Raw genomic sequence first — 18,814 nt, 5'->3', positions numbered from 1 at the left:
AGAAAGGAAATTTATAGATAACGAGATATAGAAGTCAGGTGAGATGATCAACTCTTGCCATATGAAAAAGATGTCTACAATTGGAGATCTCATACATATATTAACTGATTTGCTTTAAAGAAATAAAGTGAAAATGCAGGGTAAATACATCAAGAGTATACTGTTAAAATGGTAGACTTTTATCTTTTTCTCTCTTTATCACACCATATGTGTATACACACACTTGGAAAACAGTGTGGGAGTTTCATCTCTGCAATTTTTGTTTATCAGACATCTGACTTGTTGGATTTGGAAGTACTTAGTTCAACTTCTTTCTCATCCTCATCCCAATTTGTTGTGCGGTAAAATGCTGCAAAGAGGATCAACTGCACTAATCCAGACAATGAACCCAATCCATTGGGGATCTGTTTTATTATAATCACACACACACACACACAAAAAAAGACATTGTTAGTGACTAACATTTTCACATAAATTAGGACGGAACGAGTAATAAACTACACCACGTACCAGGATATAAGGATCAAATTTGAGGAGTGCATAGCATGCCCAAACAATGCCATTAGCAAAGTTTGCTAGTGACAAGTAAAATGGCATGTATTTTACACTCTTGGTGGTGATCACCTTCTTCTGCTCAATACGAAAGAGATTATATTAGTGCATGTGGGGGTTGCTTTTGACGTTGTTATAGAAAGATCTGACTGAATTGATAAATGTAACTTACCATGACGGTCAGTGGTGAGGTGTACATGATGATATTGAAGACTATAGCCACAATCCCGATAAGCATTGATCTATCCTTGGTTCCATGGAGGAATGTTAATGTAACAAAGATGAGGATTGCCATGAAGATTGCTTCAATAACCAAAGCAATTATGATCTTTTGCTGCAGGCAGGTACGTTGTAGCAATGTGTTAAATTCTATATGTTTAGAAGAAAAAAAAAAGAAGTAATTTTTACATAGACAGTAATGTACATACTCGCTTAGACCAATCGGAGTAGATGAAGAAGATTGAGACGTAGAGTAACTCAATAGCAAGACCAAATCCGTTAATGGTGATGACAAGAAGACTGTCAGGGTGAACAAATGGCATGCCATAAAACACCCAAACTGCACAATTCAAAACTGTTGCTATATAAGGATCTGGCTTGAATTCCATCACTGACTTTGCTTTCAAAATCTGGACAAATGTTGGCCTGCGAAACATCATAAATAGCGATAATTTTTTATTTTTTTGAGCCTTGAGTAAGGAGAGAATTAAATTAATCGATCGCGAAGAAGAGATTAGAGATGAAACTTACCCTGGGGACAAGAAGAGGAAGAAAGATATGACATTACCAATGATTCCTACAACCGTCCTAGTGGTGTCTGGATCTGCCATCTTTAAATTTTTTTAACTTTAGAATTACGAATTTTATTGCTAGGAGATGGCAAGTATTATTAATTATTGAAAATTGCGATTTGCATGGAGGCTGTTATTGTTTTATTGTTTTTTTTTGGTTTTAGGCAGCCACGCATCCAAACAGCAACAATATTTACAAAATGTTTCAGCTAATTCTACTTTTATAGGCCTTTGTTAAGAGGTTAGTTAATGAATGGTTGATCCTTATTACTTGCCGCTTACCCTCTCCTCTTAACTGACATGCCTCTTTTTTCGATCATCTTCATCCACTAAATTAATTTACAACCAATTTCATCATAATTTTTTTTTTAAAAAACATTTTGAAATGTTAAACTATATTATACGTGGATGATAAATTCTCAACTATTTGTGATATACATTTCACACTCAGACCAAAAACAATTGCACATGCATGGTAAAACATAAGACCAAGCTTAAGCATTTTTTCGGCTTAAAACTATCTTCATAGAGAACTGCATTACAGATTAAGAAAACTGACGTTCATCGCGTTTGGTGAAACAAAGAGTGCTACATAATGGGAAATATATGAACGCAAACAGATATCTGTGGTTAAATCTTGAGAAAGAGAAACAATCCTGTGAAGGTTTGGTTATTTCTTCTCCGTGTTGCTTTCCAGTTCCCTTTTCAGTTGTAAAGAGAAATCATCATTGACATCATCATCATCCCAATCATCTTCCCACTGCTGGGTAGCTTCTTTCCCTTCCTTTTTCGACTCCCACTCTGAAAACAGCACATGTTAACGAGGAGGCAAAGTGACAAATTAATCAGAAAGGCAAAGCGGTCATAGAGTCTCAAACTACGATGATTAACACTTCTCCAAATTGAGAAGATAGATGCAAAAAATCAGTACCAACTTCACTTGGAACCAAGTACCAAAATCAGACACAATGGATTAACATTTGATAAGTTAGAGGAATACCTATCTAGTGCTTGCATGACTGAAGTTTTTTTAATAACTAAGAAATCTCTGGAGGGCAGTGGTGCACAATAAAACCTTGATGGCTAATGGGACCACCCCTTTACCCTTTCTAACTTAGCACCAAGTACTGGGTTCAAAACCATGCTGTTCTCCTAACTCACATATCACATGTTGCACTTTTACCACTAGACCGAAGCCCTAGGGACTAGTGCTTGCATGACTGAAGATGGGGAGATCAAGCAGTTAAGATATGTATAAGCATGAGTGAACTATTAATTGCAAAATTGTCAATCTCCAAGAGTTTGGTCTTCCTGTGCATCTTGAACTGAGAGGTTTGAAAATAAACTTACCATCTCCAAGAGCCCTATTAGAAAACTAAACAAGAACAGACGGCTATTATTGGTGCACCATTCATCTCCATATTAAATAACTAGGCAATACACACAACTACTTACTCACCTCCACCCCTTAATAGTGTCAAGAGAAATAAAACAAGCAAATTTCCTATTAATTTGATATGACTGGGTGTTGTCCCAATTTTCGGCTGTGAGGCAGCTTGAATCAACTAAACAATGACGCTCAAGACCAACAGGAACAAAATCACTTTGCAAGCAAACAAAAGGAACAAACTACCCACAAAACAAACTCAAAATTCTTCTGAAGTGACACGGTATAACAGGTATGTTGTTTATTCATTTCATTTAGCAAGAATCTCTTAATTTTTAGAATCAGCAATGCCGAAATTCAAAGTATTGCAACCAGAGGTGCAACACAGCATTCATGCAAAACTCCTTTTGAACAGGACTTTATCACAAACAAACAGAATTTGCACAGTTATCAACCAAAAATAGTCGATTTCAAACTAGTTAAGAGTTTAGTCAAATGAATTCTCTTCATCTAATCAGCTCTACTCAATATTCAAAGTACTCATCATAGTTTGACTACTTCAAAGTTCGATGCCAACTTACTGAATCAATCCTCCTCAAAACGGATTTACTATCAACTATTATTCGCAAAACTCACATAGGCAGAGTTTGCACAGTTAGATAAACCTTATATATAAAAGTATAATGATTCCATTAACACTCAAAAAAAACAAAAAACGATGCTAAATCTCAAATTCCAAGGCAAAGATAATCATCACGAGAAAAATAAAAATAAAAACTAAAATTAATGAATGTTAACTCACCTTGATCAATGTCAAACTCTTCAAATTCGTCATCGTCCTCAAACAGATCCATTTTCACATCTACAGTTGCTGGTTTTGGTTGTTCGGTTGCCATTATGATTTACTAACATAGAGGACAAATTTACACCATCAACAAATAACTTTGAGATCGGAAAAAAGTAAAGGAAAATCCAGATGCTAAGCTGCTATCAAGTGAAAACAGAAAAGAAATGCATATCCTTCAAAGTAAAAATTGAAAATCAAAGAGAAAAATGAATAATCGAACTTACAGTCTGCTGCAAAAATGGACGATTAACGGATGGCTAATTTTTCTGGGCTCTGGAAGGAAACTTTATATTTAAACTCACGAGGTTTTCTTGGGAATGGGGGCAACTATTTAAACCGATCTGAATTTTTTCTTTGGTGCTTTTCGTTTTGTTATTTTTGCTTCTCTATTATCTCAATTATTATATTTATATAATAGAAATCATAAATTTAATTTCTTTCGATTCTACTTTGTATTTTGAGCGGACAATTATTTGTCTAAAGAAAATAAACACATAACAACTTTTTCTCATATAACAAGCACTTACCCTATCCATGGAAGTTACTTTCTAAAATCAGAAATTCCTAAATTACAAAACTATAGGAAAGGTAATATACACTGAGCTAGTCTGCACTTATGCACCAACGTTTGAATAGGACTGTTAACCTTTATCGAAAGAAAGAAGAACTATTGGTCAATTTTCTATAGTTGACCGATTGAGACATCAGTCGTGACAAATGTGATCGATGGGAGTGAATTCATTCCGACCATTTACCAAACGACAAGAAATATGCAGTATGACTTTAGAAGAGGTACTCATTACACATATATCGTTTAATAAATTGTCCAATTGCTAATTCACTATGTCTACCTATACAAAATAGTATGTACTTAATGAACTCATTACACATTTGAAATTAAAATTATGAATTCCCAAATTTAAATTTTATCAGGCTCAGTTAAACATTGGTCAAATGGCTGCATTTTGCCACTAATCAAATACATGATAGGTAAGTTTAACATGAGGTTTAGCATTTGATTATTATTAATGATCTATATTTAAATTAATTAACTTTTTCAGCACGTGTATGACAAAACATATAATATACGATCTTGTAAAGTACTTTTAATATTATTAAAAGAAAATTTTATATTATTTATTATACTGATAATGATAAGGTTCAAATTTTTATAAACGAATGTGGTCACGTAAATTTTGTCGAAGTCAAAATGATAGAATTACCACTACAGTAATAATTGCATGATCATATTAACTTATGTCTTCTTCACATTGTTCATTAATTAAAAAAGAAAAACTTAAAGCTACTTTGTAATTAACTTTAAAGATTTTAAAGTACTTTACTTATTCTAACTATTACCGTTCTCGATACACAAAATATCATGTGTTCACGCAGGTAACACCCCAAGGGGTTAACTATTACAATTTCATTTTCATTCTAATCTCATTTTCTATCAACCCATAATTGATGATACCTAAAGAAGAGCAAAAATGTAGAGAGTTGCAATTACACAATCACATGAACAGATCAACATCGGTGGGAGTGTTTCACCATTAATCAGATGTCTCAGGTTCGAGCTCTAGGTATGGAGAAAATCATGTTGGGAGCGCAATGGGCCCTGCGGTGCGCGATCCAGATTTAGTCGGAGCTCCAATATGGGTTCCGGACATAGAAACAAAAAAACAAATGAACACACCAAGAGGAGCTAATTTATGTAACATCTCCAGTTTGTTTATTTCAATGCACAATGAAGGTATAAATATGAGCTAGCATAAGTTATTTTTTATCAACAAAACCTTATAACGTCAACGTTTTTTCGATACCATACAGTTAACTTATCATCCCCAGGAAGAAAGGATGCAGCTCCAAAATCACTCTCTCTACACTTTGTGGAGCCAGGAAAGCAAGGTAAATCTATGCCTAGATGATACCAGGAACCTTAAAGAGCAACATATGCTGCAATGGAACGGCGAAAATTGACTAGTTCAGCTCCTCTACAAAATGTTGCTGGACTTGGGTTCAATCAATTATAGCCTTGAGATTTTTTATGTCACTAGTCACTATGCATTTCATGTAGTCATAAGGGCAAAAGATCTTGGGGATCTCTTGAGTTCATGGACTGAATGCATAGCCAATGAGGGAGGAAAAAATATATTGTCATAAACACAAGAACTCCAAGATCAGCCTCTTCACCAACTGCTGGCCGACGAGGTTGAACCAAGTATATTTGGGTTGCACACCATAAACAGTATAAGGAAGCAATTACCAAGATCAGTTTGACAGAGTTGATAACTCGTAGTTTGAGCAGTTTGAGCGGCTTCACTCTGCAAGAGGATTACGACAAAAAATAAGACATGTTAACGACAGAGAAAGCAGCTGAAAATCTCATTGAATAATCCATCAGCAAACACCTGTTTATGTATATAAAGTCAGCAATCAAGCAGCTACATAGAATGCAAACCACAACAACAGCATCGAGATTGATTGGTGCGCGCCCTTCCCACCAACCTGTGCTCAATATCCAAGTGTACATAGTAGACTTCCCATTTTCCTGTTACAAGAGGAACAAGGAACTTATAGAAAGGACTATCGCTGATCTCAAAGAAAAGATGCATTTTGTTGTTAAGTAAATTTTTTATTCTGCATTTATGACTTATAAAGATAAAAGCATTTGATATGTGGTCTCCAATCTTGTCTTAGTAAAACCAGGTGATTCTGAGATCAACATAGACATTTCTTGAGAGATTAAAGGGATAAGGATTAAGGCATATGAACTACAAACAACGTCTAATAGTAATAAAGTCTCCTCCTTTGTCTACTATACTACAAACAACGTCTAATTGCCACCTTCCTTCTTCAGGCCTTTGGAGTTTTTTCAATAACTTTACTCAAGGATTAACCTACTGCCTTGACAGGACACACTAAAACCTTCTCTCTTACAAGAAAGGGATGCGTCTTCGAAAGATAATTGGAACTTATTTAATTTCTTAATGTATAATTGTGTAAGTTTCCTTCGTGCTGGTGGACAGGGAAGCAACCCCTTCATGGTCCCTGTTAAACTCATTCTATGCCTGAAAGTTTACAGATGTGACTCATTTATGTTCCTCCAATTCTCCATAACCAAAGTAATTAACTTGTAGAAGCTAATTTTGAAAAGCTGATTAATCTCAAAGTATATTTTTGACAAGGGAAGATACTTATATAACTACATCTCCAAAACTATCTTTGCTACGGCAAAATTCTCTTCAGAGACGCAATTTGTTAGAACTAGAGACTGATAGGTCTACTCTTTTTTCTTAATAACAAAAGAGTATTTATACAATGTGGACTTACAAAGCTTCTCCTCGACCAACAAAATTATTAACCAGTTCAAGAACCAAATTCAAGCCAGTATAAAGAATAAAGACATGCTATCAAGCATTTGCACAAATATCATACAAATTCTTGTGTGTAGCAAACTATTCAATGATCAACAAATATACTATTGTCAGGCCTCTTCACAATCTCCTTGGGCCATCAGGTTCAGTAAATTCGACTGATCAAACAAAAAGAAGAAAAAAAAAAGAAAAAAAAATTCTCTATGGAACTAGCATGGCTTTGATAGCTTTCGCAATAAACGAGGATCAGTGAAAAATTTTCGCAGGCACATTAAGGATGCTACTGGTGCTAAACCTTGTTTGCAGTTCTATACTAGTATACTACACTGCCATTCAATAACACTAATGGCTACCATTTTCTCAGAAATTGCACAGAGATTTCATAAGAAGGCCAGAGCAAAATGTAGCTCACAAGAAACATGACTCCATATATGATCAGACATTACCTCAAACAAATGGTCCAAGAAAAAATGTGACAAAGAGCCAGCAGCCACCAGGAAAAGACACTGTTTCCTTGTAAGCGGAACCTGTTTGCATAGTAAAACACAATCAGGTACGAAACGGAACAGCAAAAACGAACGAAACAGAGTCAGCCATGTCCTCCTAAAGCCAGTAGCTTTTCTCAAAGGGGACATGCCAATACAATCAAAATTCACTATTCAATCAATTCCCTCACACAAAATTGAACCAAATTTGTTAGTAAAACAAACATATAGAGAAGCTGGGAGATTAGGGGCTAACCCCAGAAACGGAACAGAATCAGCAAAGGAAGGGGAACAACAAAAATGAACAAAACAGAGTTAGCCATGTCCTCCTAGAAACAGTAGTTTTTCTCCAAGGGTACACCCCAATAGCAATCAAAATTCACAACGCAAACAATTTACACAGACGAAATCGTTAGTAAAACAAACATATAGAGAAGTTGGCAGATTAGGGGCTGACCCCAGAAACGAACGGAATCAAGACTAAAAAACACAATTCAGCTACGAAATTAAACGAAACAGAATCACCCATGTCCTAAAAACAGTAGCTTTCTCAAAATTCACAATTCCATCAATTCCCCCACACAAAATTCTATCAAGAAAAGCTAAGGAGGCTAACCCCTGAAATGGAATCGAGCAATCCCTTCTTTAGGAGAAATTTGGAGAGAGCGCTGTAAAGCATGGACATGGGGATACCAAGAATAAGTATATGATAAAAGGGGTCATGGATCCAGGGCTCAATTGCATAACCCAAAGCACTTCCTAACCCAAGGGTTGATGTAAGCCACTCAGAGAAAGATCCAATGTCCGGTCCAAAGAAAGCGTTGATGGAATAGGTAACGCAGTGATGAGGACTAAACCGGCCATTAGATACACTCATCAATCCTAATCCTGAACCCAATGTATACATCATATGCGGTCCCGGCCCTGGCATCTCTGTTTATTTTCAGAATTCCGCCGCAATACCTGTGCATATACAGTGAAACAATCTCTACAAAGCAAAAAAAAATTTGATCGTTCGTTGAAATGGGCAGAAGAACAGGCCAGGTAATGGTAAGCTGCAGAGGTTCCTATATATTACCTACAGAATAAATTTTGGTCTTTGCCCATATTTTTCGGCCTTTTGGTCATAATTTTTCAGCTCTAGTAAGTTAAAAACTTTAATCCACCGCTTTCGTTTTGTTTTATTTGATCTAATATTAATTAAAGTAAATTATTGATAATATTCAGCTTTAGAGTAAAACATTTTTAACAAACATAAATTGTATTTAAAAATAGTGAAATCAATACTTTATAATTAAATATGAAAAAGTATTTATCCGTACATTACAATCTTTGTTGATAATGCTATTGTTGCTCAACAACAAATTTAAGATTTAAACAATAATACTTCATTTGAATTGATTAGGAATTATAATGAAAAGCTTTCTAAGTTAACAATAACACTATGACTAACGCGTAACTTTTAAGTTACAATTTCATAATTAAGTCCATATTACTATCTCATAATATTCATAATTAGACACAAAATAAATATTTATACAAAAAGATGTTAATATCGAATCCAAAACATAATATATGAAAAATTCCAATGAATCAAATTAGATATTTCATATCTATCTATCTATCTACCTAGAGGGCCCTTTAAAAACATGGATTACATCATTTCCCACCAAATATACTCATCACCCAAACTTCTATTATTAAGCGCTACCATTTTTTTTTCTTCCTCCTCCTTCTCTAATCACCAGCCAATGCATTAACCCATATTTCAATGGCAGGTTCTGAATTTCCTCACGCATATCCACAAACGCCAAGTATCGATACTTCCGAAACGCTATTTCAACGACGTAGCCGTTGTTTCTGCTTCCCATCTTTCCGTTCTCCGAATCAATTAACAAAATACGTTAAGTTTGACTGGTGGCATAGGTTACGTAGCGGTGCGGTTAAGGAGGGATCTGTATGGGCTAAAGGAATCAACGCTTTGAAGAAGCTTCGTGAATGGTCGGAGATCGTCGCCGGACCTAGATGGAAGACTTTCATCCGTCGGTTCCATCGGAACAAAAGCGGTAATAGGAATGCGAAATTCCAATACGATCCTTTGAGTTACTCACTGAACTTCGATGAAGGACGAGGGAATAACGGAGAAGAGGAGGAGGAATTGGTACTTCGGAATTTCTCGACGAGATACGCATCGATTCCGGCGTCTAGTAACTTGGGCAAAGATGGGCCCAGTTTCGTTTGAGTTGCAAACGCAAGTACTATACTATTTGACAGTGATTGGACTGGACCGATCGATAAATTTATATTATCGTCAATCATAAATTAGTCTCAGCGTATAATTTCGAGACAATTCAATCCCCCTTACAGTTCAGTAGTGGGGCAAAGAAAACAACAGCTCATCATAAAAGATAAGTTTTCTACCAACAAAAAAAATATTATTGTGGTTGGTCTTATTTGTCTAATGTCTTTTTCGTTGTTTAATTTAATTTACTTCTCTTGTCTCTACTTGTTTTTGTCTTTATGCACTGTAAATACAATATCCATTTTTTTTGTGTGATAATTGCTGAGTTCATACTTGGTATTACTTCAAGCACTGTACATACAAATGGTTGTTGAAAGATCAATTTTAGCAACACAGAGGTAATAAAGTTGCTAGATCGATATCAAGCACTTATCTTTTGTTTAAAGGGAAACTGGGTTCTGAGATCCGTCCTAAAGACCAATTTCTCTCCCCACAACCAGAAGGAAAGTAACATCTTAACGAACAAATACAATCAGCTAGGCCTATAACATGATTCATCGATGCCTTGTGTTTGCTGCATCTTACAGATCAAAATCAAATACTTCAACAGATACATGAAAACTAATGTGACTGAGTTAAGTTTATTTCTATTCCAAAAGCACTTTGGTACCGAATGAAATTATATATCTCACTACACTCTGCATCGATGAAGAACTAGGGCACCTCATGAAAATGACCAGCAAACTGCAAGTCCACATGGAGATGCCAAAGCTGGCCGATTCTGGTGAATTAGCTGGAGCAGGAAAAAGAAAAGCTAAACGAACAGACAAGTCATATGAGATTTATGGAGAACCAAAGCAGATATACCAAATACAAGGGATGCAAACGGCTGGTTATGTGTTAACTTAACCTCCCCCAAGGCTTTGGTTGGATATTACTCGAGATGGAGCAAGACAGAGGTGGTGAGTTTCAAGGCTGACTGAGGTTAGGCTACCTAATTAACATGGAATTTCTAGGTTACCGAAGACAATAGTAGAGATCTACTCATTCATTTTTCCCACTCCGATAATTATCAGCCAACACAAGGGAAGAAACCATCACAGTATGTAGACTTCGATAACCTATGCTCCAAATTCTACACCTTTTGGTTCCTCAACAGAACCAAAGTATTCTTTTTTCTAGCTCTCAAGAATCATTTTATACACAAATAATGGCTAGAAGGTAAAACAGACTTCTCCCCTCAGCATTGATAATATAACCTTGAAGTAGTCTTTTATCTGTGAATCAGACTAGAGCTATAGTTAGGAACCAAGTGAATTTAAGGTACAATGCAGCTGTATTAAATAAAAGCATGGCAGGTGGACACTTTAGTACCAAAATTTGGTGTCAACCTCTTTATACTTATGTAATTGCCAAAAAAGAGGAGAGAACAGCCAAGAAAGTAGGGAGCAAGAAAGATCATTAGCAACAAAGAACATAGAAGGCATTCCATTTTACTCTGTCCAGAAATCCAACCTCCACTGGCAATATCTTGGCCAACGATAAGACAACTTATCCGCAGTTGCCGGGTGTTGCAGATCTCAAGCCTTCCAACAGTTAAAATATTTACAGAGGGAAGACTCATCTGTCTCCACCCAGACAATACGGTTGACAAAAGTGCTCACAAACCCATTGAAATCCTCCTTCCTTTCATACATTGAGAGAAATAGTGGTTGGGGACTGAACACATCATTGGTCACATCACACAACCACAAGAGCATACTAGAAGCTGATACTTGTGAGGAGCCCACCATAGTCCATCCTTTGACAACTGCAAGAAGCAAGGAAAAAAGGAAGTGTCATACCAAATAGGAAGCAAATATACTTCATCATGCTTAAATTCAAAATATGGTACTAAGAATTATGCACAAGCTCTTAACACTTCAAAGCATTACTTTCCACAGAACGAAACTACTCATTCCTCTGTTTAAAGATGACACATATCCTAACGGCATATTAAAATCACATTTTCAGGAGGGAGAAACACCCCAAGTGTTAATTGATAATAGGAGAAAGATCCCAAATATATATATCCAAAATTTTGACTTATCTTCATTTTCTCCCGATCAATTAAAACTACAATTAAAAGATTATGAGTTGTCAAACACCTTCTTGCATGTGTACAAGGCCGGCAGAAGGGACGCGAGTTCGAAAAAAGAGCAAAAACTACATGGCAAAAGGAAAGTAAACAAACAAATAAGCAGCTCAACCACAGCAGGTCACATGCAATTTTGACGAAGTATTTCCAAGCACATCCCTAGAATCTAATCACTTTCCAGTGCTTATACATCATAATTGACAAAAATGGTTAACAGTTTAAATCATAAAGAAGACCATCATAACCACAAGTAAATGAATCTCATATCACCTTCAAGATCGCCAAGTTGCAGGTTTTTTTGCATTCCTACTGCCACGGTGATTGCTTGAACCTGTAACTCTCACTGTCCCATCCTCCCTCGGGTTCCTTCCTCTTCAGTAGACCTCCAGCTACAGGATACATCCTCCCATGCTCGTCCAGTTGCCTCGTTACCAACGAAACTGACTCTTCTTTCCCTTCCAAGTCCACAGCTCCAGGACCTGCATTCAGATCCAGACCTTGCCGGCTCCGTTTTCTGTTGTGGTCGGTGGCTCCATTGCTGTTAGCATCGGGAAGGGAAACCATATAAGGCCTTGGGTATTGAGGTGCCACAGCACCTAGCAACTGTGAATTTATAGGCGGAGTGAAAAGTCTTCCACCCGAGGATGAATCAATATAAGAGGTTGATCCAACAGCATATGTTCCAGAGGGAAGTGGGAAAGTAGTTCCAAAAGGGAACACAGGATACTGGAATGGGGCAGCGGGAAAAGGCATAGCAGGTGATGATGACAATACCGAACCCCTGAAAACATCTGGAGTATAAGGGGAACCAGCAGCAGATGGACCTAACATTCGCGGGGCACCGGGTGGGATTATTGGAAATGGTGGCTGCTCCCCCCGATCAGGCAACATTGATGGAATTGTCATCGTTGAGTAACTATTCCCTGGAGCAAACCAAGATGATAAGTTTCCCATTTCTGGATTGTTCATTCTGAGGCTAGAAGCATTTAGTTGGGAGCGCATGTTTCCCTGATGACTCTGGTGGAATAGAGGCTGTTCTGCACATGAATCATCAACACCAGGCCCATTATTCAAATCAAAGTCCCTCCTCACTTCTGCAGTTGGCAAGATACTGGATGAAGATGCTCTTGCGGGAAAAACAGCACCCTCTAATCTATGACTGCTACTCAAGGAGCATTGACCTACATCATTAGGTTCATCAACTCTATTCAAATCGAGATCAAGTCCTCCAAAACTACGAAGAGGGCCTGAACATTTATTTTTTGATGAAACAAGATTAGTTATATGGTCCACCGCAGAACCTATTGCTAAAGCACAATCCTGAGAATTTATATCCTCCAAAACTCTTTCATCAGCTACATTCAGATCAATATCTAATGGAGGTCGACCATGCTTGCTGGAGGAAGCTTCAGTAACAGAGATGGTCATGGAATTTGAATGCATGTCAGGGGGTTTTCTTGGCTCAGCCGGACGAAATGCACTTGTGGCTGCTGATCCTTTCCATCCAAACTCCCCTTTGACTCTCAATAGATCTTCTGGTGGGACAAAAGGTCCTTTGGCAGCAGCAGCCACCGTAATGGAAGCAGGAAGGCTACTGGAAACAGAAGAGACAGCAAATGTTGATGGGCTCATTATTTGGACATTCGACAAACACCCAGGGCCTGTCGAGTTGATTGACTCCCCATATTTCCCCTCATCAGAAATAAAACCTTCATTTAAGTCAAACTTCATCTTTGAAGCTGAATCTGGGGCAGCAGCAGCAGAGCTTGAAGAATTTTCCCCTTTGATGGATACGCATTCCTTTGGTCTATCTGCCTCTACACCAGAGTATTTAGATTCTCTTGATTCCAAATTTTCCACTTCTGCATTAGAAAATCCAGGTGTCTCTTTCTTAGTAAGTAATCCACTGCCAGAATCATGCTTCGTCATCTCTTCAGCTTTAGGTTCATCCTTTGTCAAATTCCTTATAGCTAAATTACATTCAGATGCGGCTTTATCCTCAATAACTGAAGTATCAACAGTCTTTTTATCAGAATTTGGCTGTTCTGACTTTAAAACACTATTTGCATCCATTTCATCAGAATGTCCACCTTTCCCTGCAATAGTGTCTCGACTAGAACCAGTTTGTTGCAACTCTTCCTTGTCACCTCTTTCTGTAGCTTCAGATTTCACCACAACTGAAGGCGGTTTCACCTCTGTACTAGCAACACCTAACACCCTACTCACATCATTTTTGTCGTCGCCCTCATATTTAAAAGCAGAAATTCCAACTGGTCGTTTCAAGCCTTCTATGCTTACAAGGCCATTAGTGACTTTGTCCTCTCCTATTGAACTACCATGTCCACCTGATTCGCCATCTAGAACATTATCAAGTGTCTTAGTGGAAATTACTTTTTCCTCATGGAATTGTCTGCTCTGTTCACCATCACTTGCTTTTTCGAATACATTGCAAGGAGCCGCAGCAGACTTTGCCATCTCAACTAACTTCTCATTAACACCTGATTTCAAATTTCCAGCCATCTGTGAATCAGTGCAGGATGAATTAAAGCACTCTCCCGTGGTTGTTTCTTCAGAAGGAGATGAAGAGGGCCTTCTTTCTCTGTTAAAATCCGTCATTGCACTTCTATTAGCATGTACTTTACCCTCAGACCACGACGTATTAGCAACAACGAACTGTTTCTCTTTATCACCATTAGCATCACCGTCATTTCGCCCACTATGGTTACCTGAAGAACTATCTACAGGAGATGTCTTTGGCTTAAGCTCATCACCTGTGCAGGTCTCCCCACCTGAAGGGCTATCTCCTTGGGGAGAAACAAAAGGTGAAACCCTTCCAGACTTGGACATTTCTTCAGTAGCTACACTGGCTAGCAGATTCATTCCAACAGCATCACTTAGAGACATGGATGCATTTGCTTCAGAATATTTTGCACAGCTCTCAATCAATGCATTCATGGAGCTGAATGAAGCTTCGTGCAGCTTTCCTGACTTCAATTCAGTTCCTGATGATGAAGAACCAGGTTTGGCAACTTCAGCTGATTTCCTGCCCTCACCAGCAGTTTTTCTCCGTTCTTCCTCCAGAACAGCAACAGGTGATCCATCACCCTCATCAGATCCAGTGAGTACATCTTTCAAAACATTGCTCTGCCATGATTCTGTATTCACGTTAATAGTAACATCTGATCGATATGCATCTTTCTTCTCCTTAGAATTACGATCAAGCTGATCATTCTTTTCAGAAAGCACAGGAGAAGAAGCTCGGCTGCTCATGATTGAAGGGTCTTCACATGATCCTCCACTGACACTCCGCGCAGGACTGCGGCCTTTGTTTGGTATCTTTACTATCAATTTGTGACAACTCCCTTCTACAGCTGGCACATCAACCGTTTTTTCACCACTCAATGCAGACTGCAGCGACTTCTCAGTGGTAGGATTCCGGTGCAATGAAGAACTTCTGTTTGTAGAACCTTCTTTTTGACCTGCAGAAACCGATGGTCCAGGACCACCATTTATCGACTTGCGGTGCCGAGAACCACCACTAGAGATCTTGATGCTGCTCATTGAAACAGCAGTTGAACTCCTTGCATCCTCCTTCCCTGATAAGGACTGACTGTGATTGTGAGACTGACTAGAACTGCTGCTCTTATCTTCCCTAGCCAGAGGAACATCACTGGAACCAAAAGCTGAAATTCTTGGCTGACCCACTTTTCCGGATGAAGGAGGTGATGCTTGTTTTATTGGGCCTGGAGAAGAGCATGCAGACTTCATATTAGTTTCCACTGGTGTAGGCTTGATTGAGGTTGTCTTGGATGCAGAAAACTGTGTAACTGAGCTCCTTGTTGCATCAGTGGAACCACCAGCATTTTTCTCACCACTATGAGAAGCCTCAGGCAGTCGTGCTTTAGAGGGCCACGTGACAGCTTGATTTGAGCCAGACTTAGAATCAATCATGTTCATTTCAGCTTCGACGCGTTTCTTCCATGTGTCAACTAAGCTTCGCGCCTTCCTCTGAATCTCCATGTTTTTATGTTGGCGCAAGTGATTAACAGATTTACCAATATTGCACATCTGTAGTGCTTGAAGATTCACAGGAAGCCTATCGAGTGCTCGAAGCAAAACCAAGAGAAATTCCTCAATGGAGATATCACCGTCCTTACTATTACTAACTTCAACAATCCTCCCTCTATGAACATCTTGAAGCCATCCATCTAACACAGGCAAACCCTTTAACTGTACAAACCTAGCAAGGCAATCAAATTTGTCGGTTGCAGCAACAACACTTGCAAGCATCGAACGACTAGTCAAATCCATTTTCCTGTCCACTCTATCCGGTTGCATGAGCTGAACAAGCTTTGCAGCCCCTTCACAGTCCACAAGTCCTCCTTCCTCTGTTATTTTAGAAATTTCAGATTTTAAGACGCTTTCACTATCATCAGATTTAACTGAACGTTCCCGTTTGATGGACTCAGAGCCCTGTTCTCCTCGCTCCCTTTTCTTTCCCTTGACTTGTGAAGGAAAAGAAGCTACACTACTTTGTATATTATCAGAACCAGTTTTCAATTGTGACGACGATATAGAACCATTCATCGGTTTAGGAGAACGACCACCCGGCTGCACTGTTGCATGCATCTCTACTTGTGTCTTGTATAACAGCTGATCTACCTCTTTTTGTTGTTCCTGCAGAGGAAAAATAATATTTGATAAGTGAAACAATATGCGAGATCACAAAAAAAATGCCTGAAAGTTTCGCAATTCCTCTTGTTCTCGCACCATTTCAAGCAACCACCCCATGAAAAACATATCCAAGAACAAGACAGACTCTCTCTCCCTTTTCCATTAAACATTTCAACCCTATTTATCTATTTCATCTGTAAAACAAATTACCTTCCCATTGTTTAGCAGAGGAATACTGAACTGTCAAGCAATGAAATGATAACTTACGTTATTATAATCTCGATCAGTTAACCAACGTAAGCACTTGTTTGAAATGTCATAAACCCGCCTACAGACAAATGAAGATATCCCTGTTGGAAGTTCAGCCCCTTTAGGAAGGAATGCAACTTTACATGGATGGAGTAATGATGCAGCTGGAGTCTCATCCCTATGGAAGGAATAAAAGATTTCGTTGGGCGTGGTGTCCAGCAAGATGCCCTTGCTAAGCTTCAGCTCAGCAGGACGATAGAGCCAATTAAGACCTAATTGCAAGTTATTATCTTTACCCAATCTAAGCCTACGTATTATTCCAATGAAAGGCGGTGAATCATGTGGTGGTTTGAACAAAGCGCAATCTCCCACACGAATTTTGCGACCATCCTGCAGAGAGGATGACATTCACTTCACCAAGAAAACCAGAATAAAAAATACCAATTAAACTAACAGAATATACGAAAACTACAAACAGCATAAAAAACATAAGAAAACTACACAGAAGATAACTACATATATGAACTAAAAAGCAATAGTGAGAGATGTTGATAGAGTTAAAGACATAGAAAGGGGGGAAACCCTTATCCTCTTCATTCTGAACAAAAAATTATAGTAACACACTTCCATAGTTTCTAGGCACTTTTTTGTATTGACAGTACTTCATCATTGTAGAACCAACACTTATCTACCCAGAATTTGGAGAACACTAGTTTCAGGTATATTTGCAATTTAACTGCTTGCTTTATCTAATCCCAGTATTTGCACCCACAAAGACGCAACAACCAAGTAGTTAACAACCAAACACGACCACCACCAAGCTTTCAAGATGCACAAGTGCGGATGGTGGATGAATAGAAGATAACATAATCCTAAAGAACACATTCCCGCACCAAATACCAAACTATACACCTCTCTGCAAAATATAACCAAACAGAAAGCAAACAAATGAGCATATTATCACATAACGCCACAAGAAGCTAAGCTAAAATGATACAACCTCCAAAAGAACTCCAGCCGGAACAAAACAGCTATCTTTTTTATGCACTATTACAGAACTCCCCTCAGTGAACAGACGGGCACATAAAAGAAAAAGAAATAGAAAAAAAAAAGCAATCAAGATAATACCTTACAGAAGGAATCAGCAGTAACAGTATTAACAATAGATGAACCACCGACGTCTACAGTCCTCCTTGTAGTCGTCGCCGGCATGTGCTGACCACCGCTTCCACTCCCCTTTTTACAAACCTGACCTTGTTCCCTCTGTATCCTCCCATGCATAATAGAACTCCCCTTGCATTTTCCCCACTTACTTCACTCTCAACCATCAATTAAACCATCCAATTCCTCAAACAAAACCAAAATCCCCAATTTTCTTCAACCCTAGAACCCCGATAAAAACCTCGATCGCCCAATTAACACCCCAAAACCCTAACTTCCTTCACTCAATTTCAACACCAACACATCAATTCACCGATCTGCAAACATCAAAATTGTTAGATCCAATTCATACACAAACAACTCCTCCTATCTTTCCACATAAAAAACAAACACCAACAAACAAAAAAACATAAACAAATACTGTAATAATACACAAACCTTAATTTAATTAGTGAAAAAATACGAAGTAGGAGTATTTGAGGAAGAAACTGAAATGGCCAAGTGTTTATGAAAGGAAAAGTGTTGTTTGTTCGAGTTGAGAAGTTTCGGGTTGTAGAGATTAGGGGAAAACGGGCAGGGGATTTTGGGCAGATCGGGCAGACGCATTGATAACGCTATGTGGGACCCACAAAAGATGAGTTAAAAAGACTGAAATGTTTTTGTGACTGACTGCTACAACTGATGATGTGGTGCTAAAGAATGTGACTGCACTCACTAAAAAATAAAATATTTTTAAACTAAAAAGGCTAATTCTATACACACCTGGCAGGCCTTTATTTTTTTCCTTTTTTATTTACTATCGTCGTATTTAACAGTGTTTTCTCTGATTGACGTTCAAAAAAGATAGACATAAATCGAATTAGTATTTGCTATAAGTAGTTTTGATTATAGGAGTGCTTTTAGTGGTCGGTG

General features: G+C 38.1%; 5 protein-coding genes across 8 annotated transcripts; 1 reads left to right on the top strand and 4 right to left on the bottom strand.

Moving 5' to 3' along the window:
• Positions 1-26: 26 nt before the first annotated feature.
• On the bottom strand, positions 27-1,702 carry std1 (bidirectional sugar transporter SWEET5). The gene is made up of 5 exons (NM_001320885.1): positions 1,303-1,702; positions 981-1,197; positions 725-886; positions 511-630; positions 27-404 (listed from the first exon to the last, which is right to left on the bottom strand). The coding sequence occupies exons 1-5, from the start codon at positions 1,380-1,382 to the stop codon at positions 267-269; spliced, it is 717 nt and encodes a 238-aa protein (NP_001307814.1). The 5' UTR covers positions 1,383-1,702; the 3' UTR covers positions 27-266.
• LOC101244383 (protein DELETION OF SUV3 SUPPRESSOR 1(I)) lies at positions 1,390-4,127 on the bottom strand. The gene is made up of 3 exons (XM_004241502.5): positions 3,802-4,127; positions 3,533-3,635; positions 1,390-2,144 (listed from the first exon to the last, which is right to left on the bottom strand). Exons 2-3 carry the CDS (start codon positions 3,624-3,626, stop codon positions 2,014-2,016), a joined length of 225 nt encoding a protein of 74 aa, XP_004241550.1. The 5' UTR covers positions 3,627-3,635; positions 3,802-4,127; the 3' UTR covers positions 1,390-2,013.
• Positions 4,128-5,286: 1,159 nt separating this feature from the next.
• LOC101266948 (uncharacterized) lies at positions 5,287-8,589 on the bottom strand. The gene is made up of 4 exons (XM_004241492.5): positions 8,056-8,589; positions 7,401-7,481; positions 5,989-6,128; positions 5,287-5,901 (listed from the first exon to the last, which is right to left on the bottom strand). Exons 1-4 carry the CDS (start codon positions 8,368-8,370, stop codon positions 5,655-5,657), a joined length of 783 nt encoding a protein of 260 aa, XP_004241540.1. The 5' UTR covers positions 8,371-8,589; the 3' UTR covers positions 5,287-5,654.
• Positions 8,590-9,210: 621 nt separating this feature from the next.
• LOC104648037 (uncharacterized) lies at positions 9,211-9,681 on the top strand. The gene has a single exon (XM_010324254.4). The coding sequence runs from the start codon at positions 9,211-9,213 to the stop codon at positions 9,679-9,681; it is 471 nt and encodes a 156-aa protein (XP_010322556.1).
• A 1,317-nt stretch (positions 9,682-10,998) lies between these two features.
• LOC101255308 (BAH domain-containing protein, putative) lies at positions 10,999-18,518 on the bottom strand. Of its 4 annotated transcripts, none has more exons than XM_004242115.5 (5): positions 18,341-18,518; positions 17,870-18,219; positions 16,760-17,131; positions 12,089-16,495; positions 10,999-11,491 (listed from the first exon to the last, which is right to left on the bottom strand). In XM_004242115.5, the coding sequence occupies exons 2-4, from the start codon at positions 18,020-18,022 to the stop codon at positions 12,125-12,127; spliced, it is 4,896 nt and encodes a 1,631-aa protein (XP_004242163.1). In that variant the 5' UTR covers positions 18,023-18,219; positions 18,341-18,518; the 3' UTR covers positions 10,999-11,491; positions 12,089-12,124. The 4 variants fall into 4 exon arrangements, with proteins under 4 accessions (XP_004242163.1, XP_069155513.1, XP_069155511.1 ...); XM_069299412.1 differs by having other exon boundaries at positions 16,760-17,657; positions 18,341-18,517; XM_069299410.1 differs by having other exon boundaries at positions 16,760-17,152; positions 18,341-18,517.
• Between the last annotated feature and the right edge of the window lie 296 nt (positions 18,519-18,814).

This window comes from Solanum lycopersicum, chromosome 6 (assembly GCF_036512215.1).
Source record: "Solanum lycopersicum chromosome 6, SLM_r2.1".
Taxonomy (NCBI): Eukaryota; Viridiplantae; Streptophyta; class Magnoliopsida; order Solanales; family Solanaceae; genus Solanum; species Solanum lycopersicum.
This window is presented reverse-complemented; position numbering and strand designations above follow the sequence as displayed.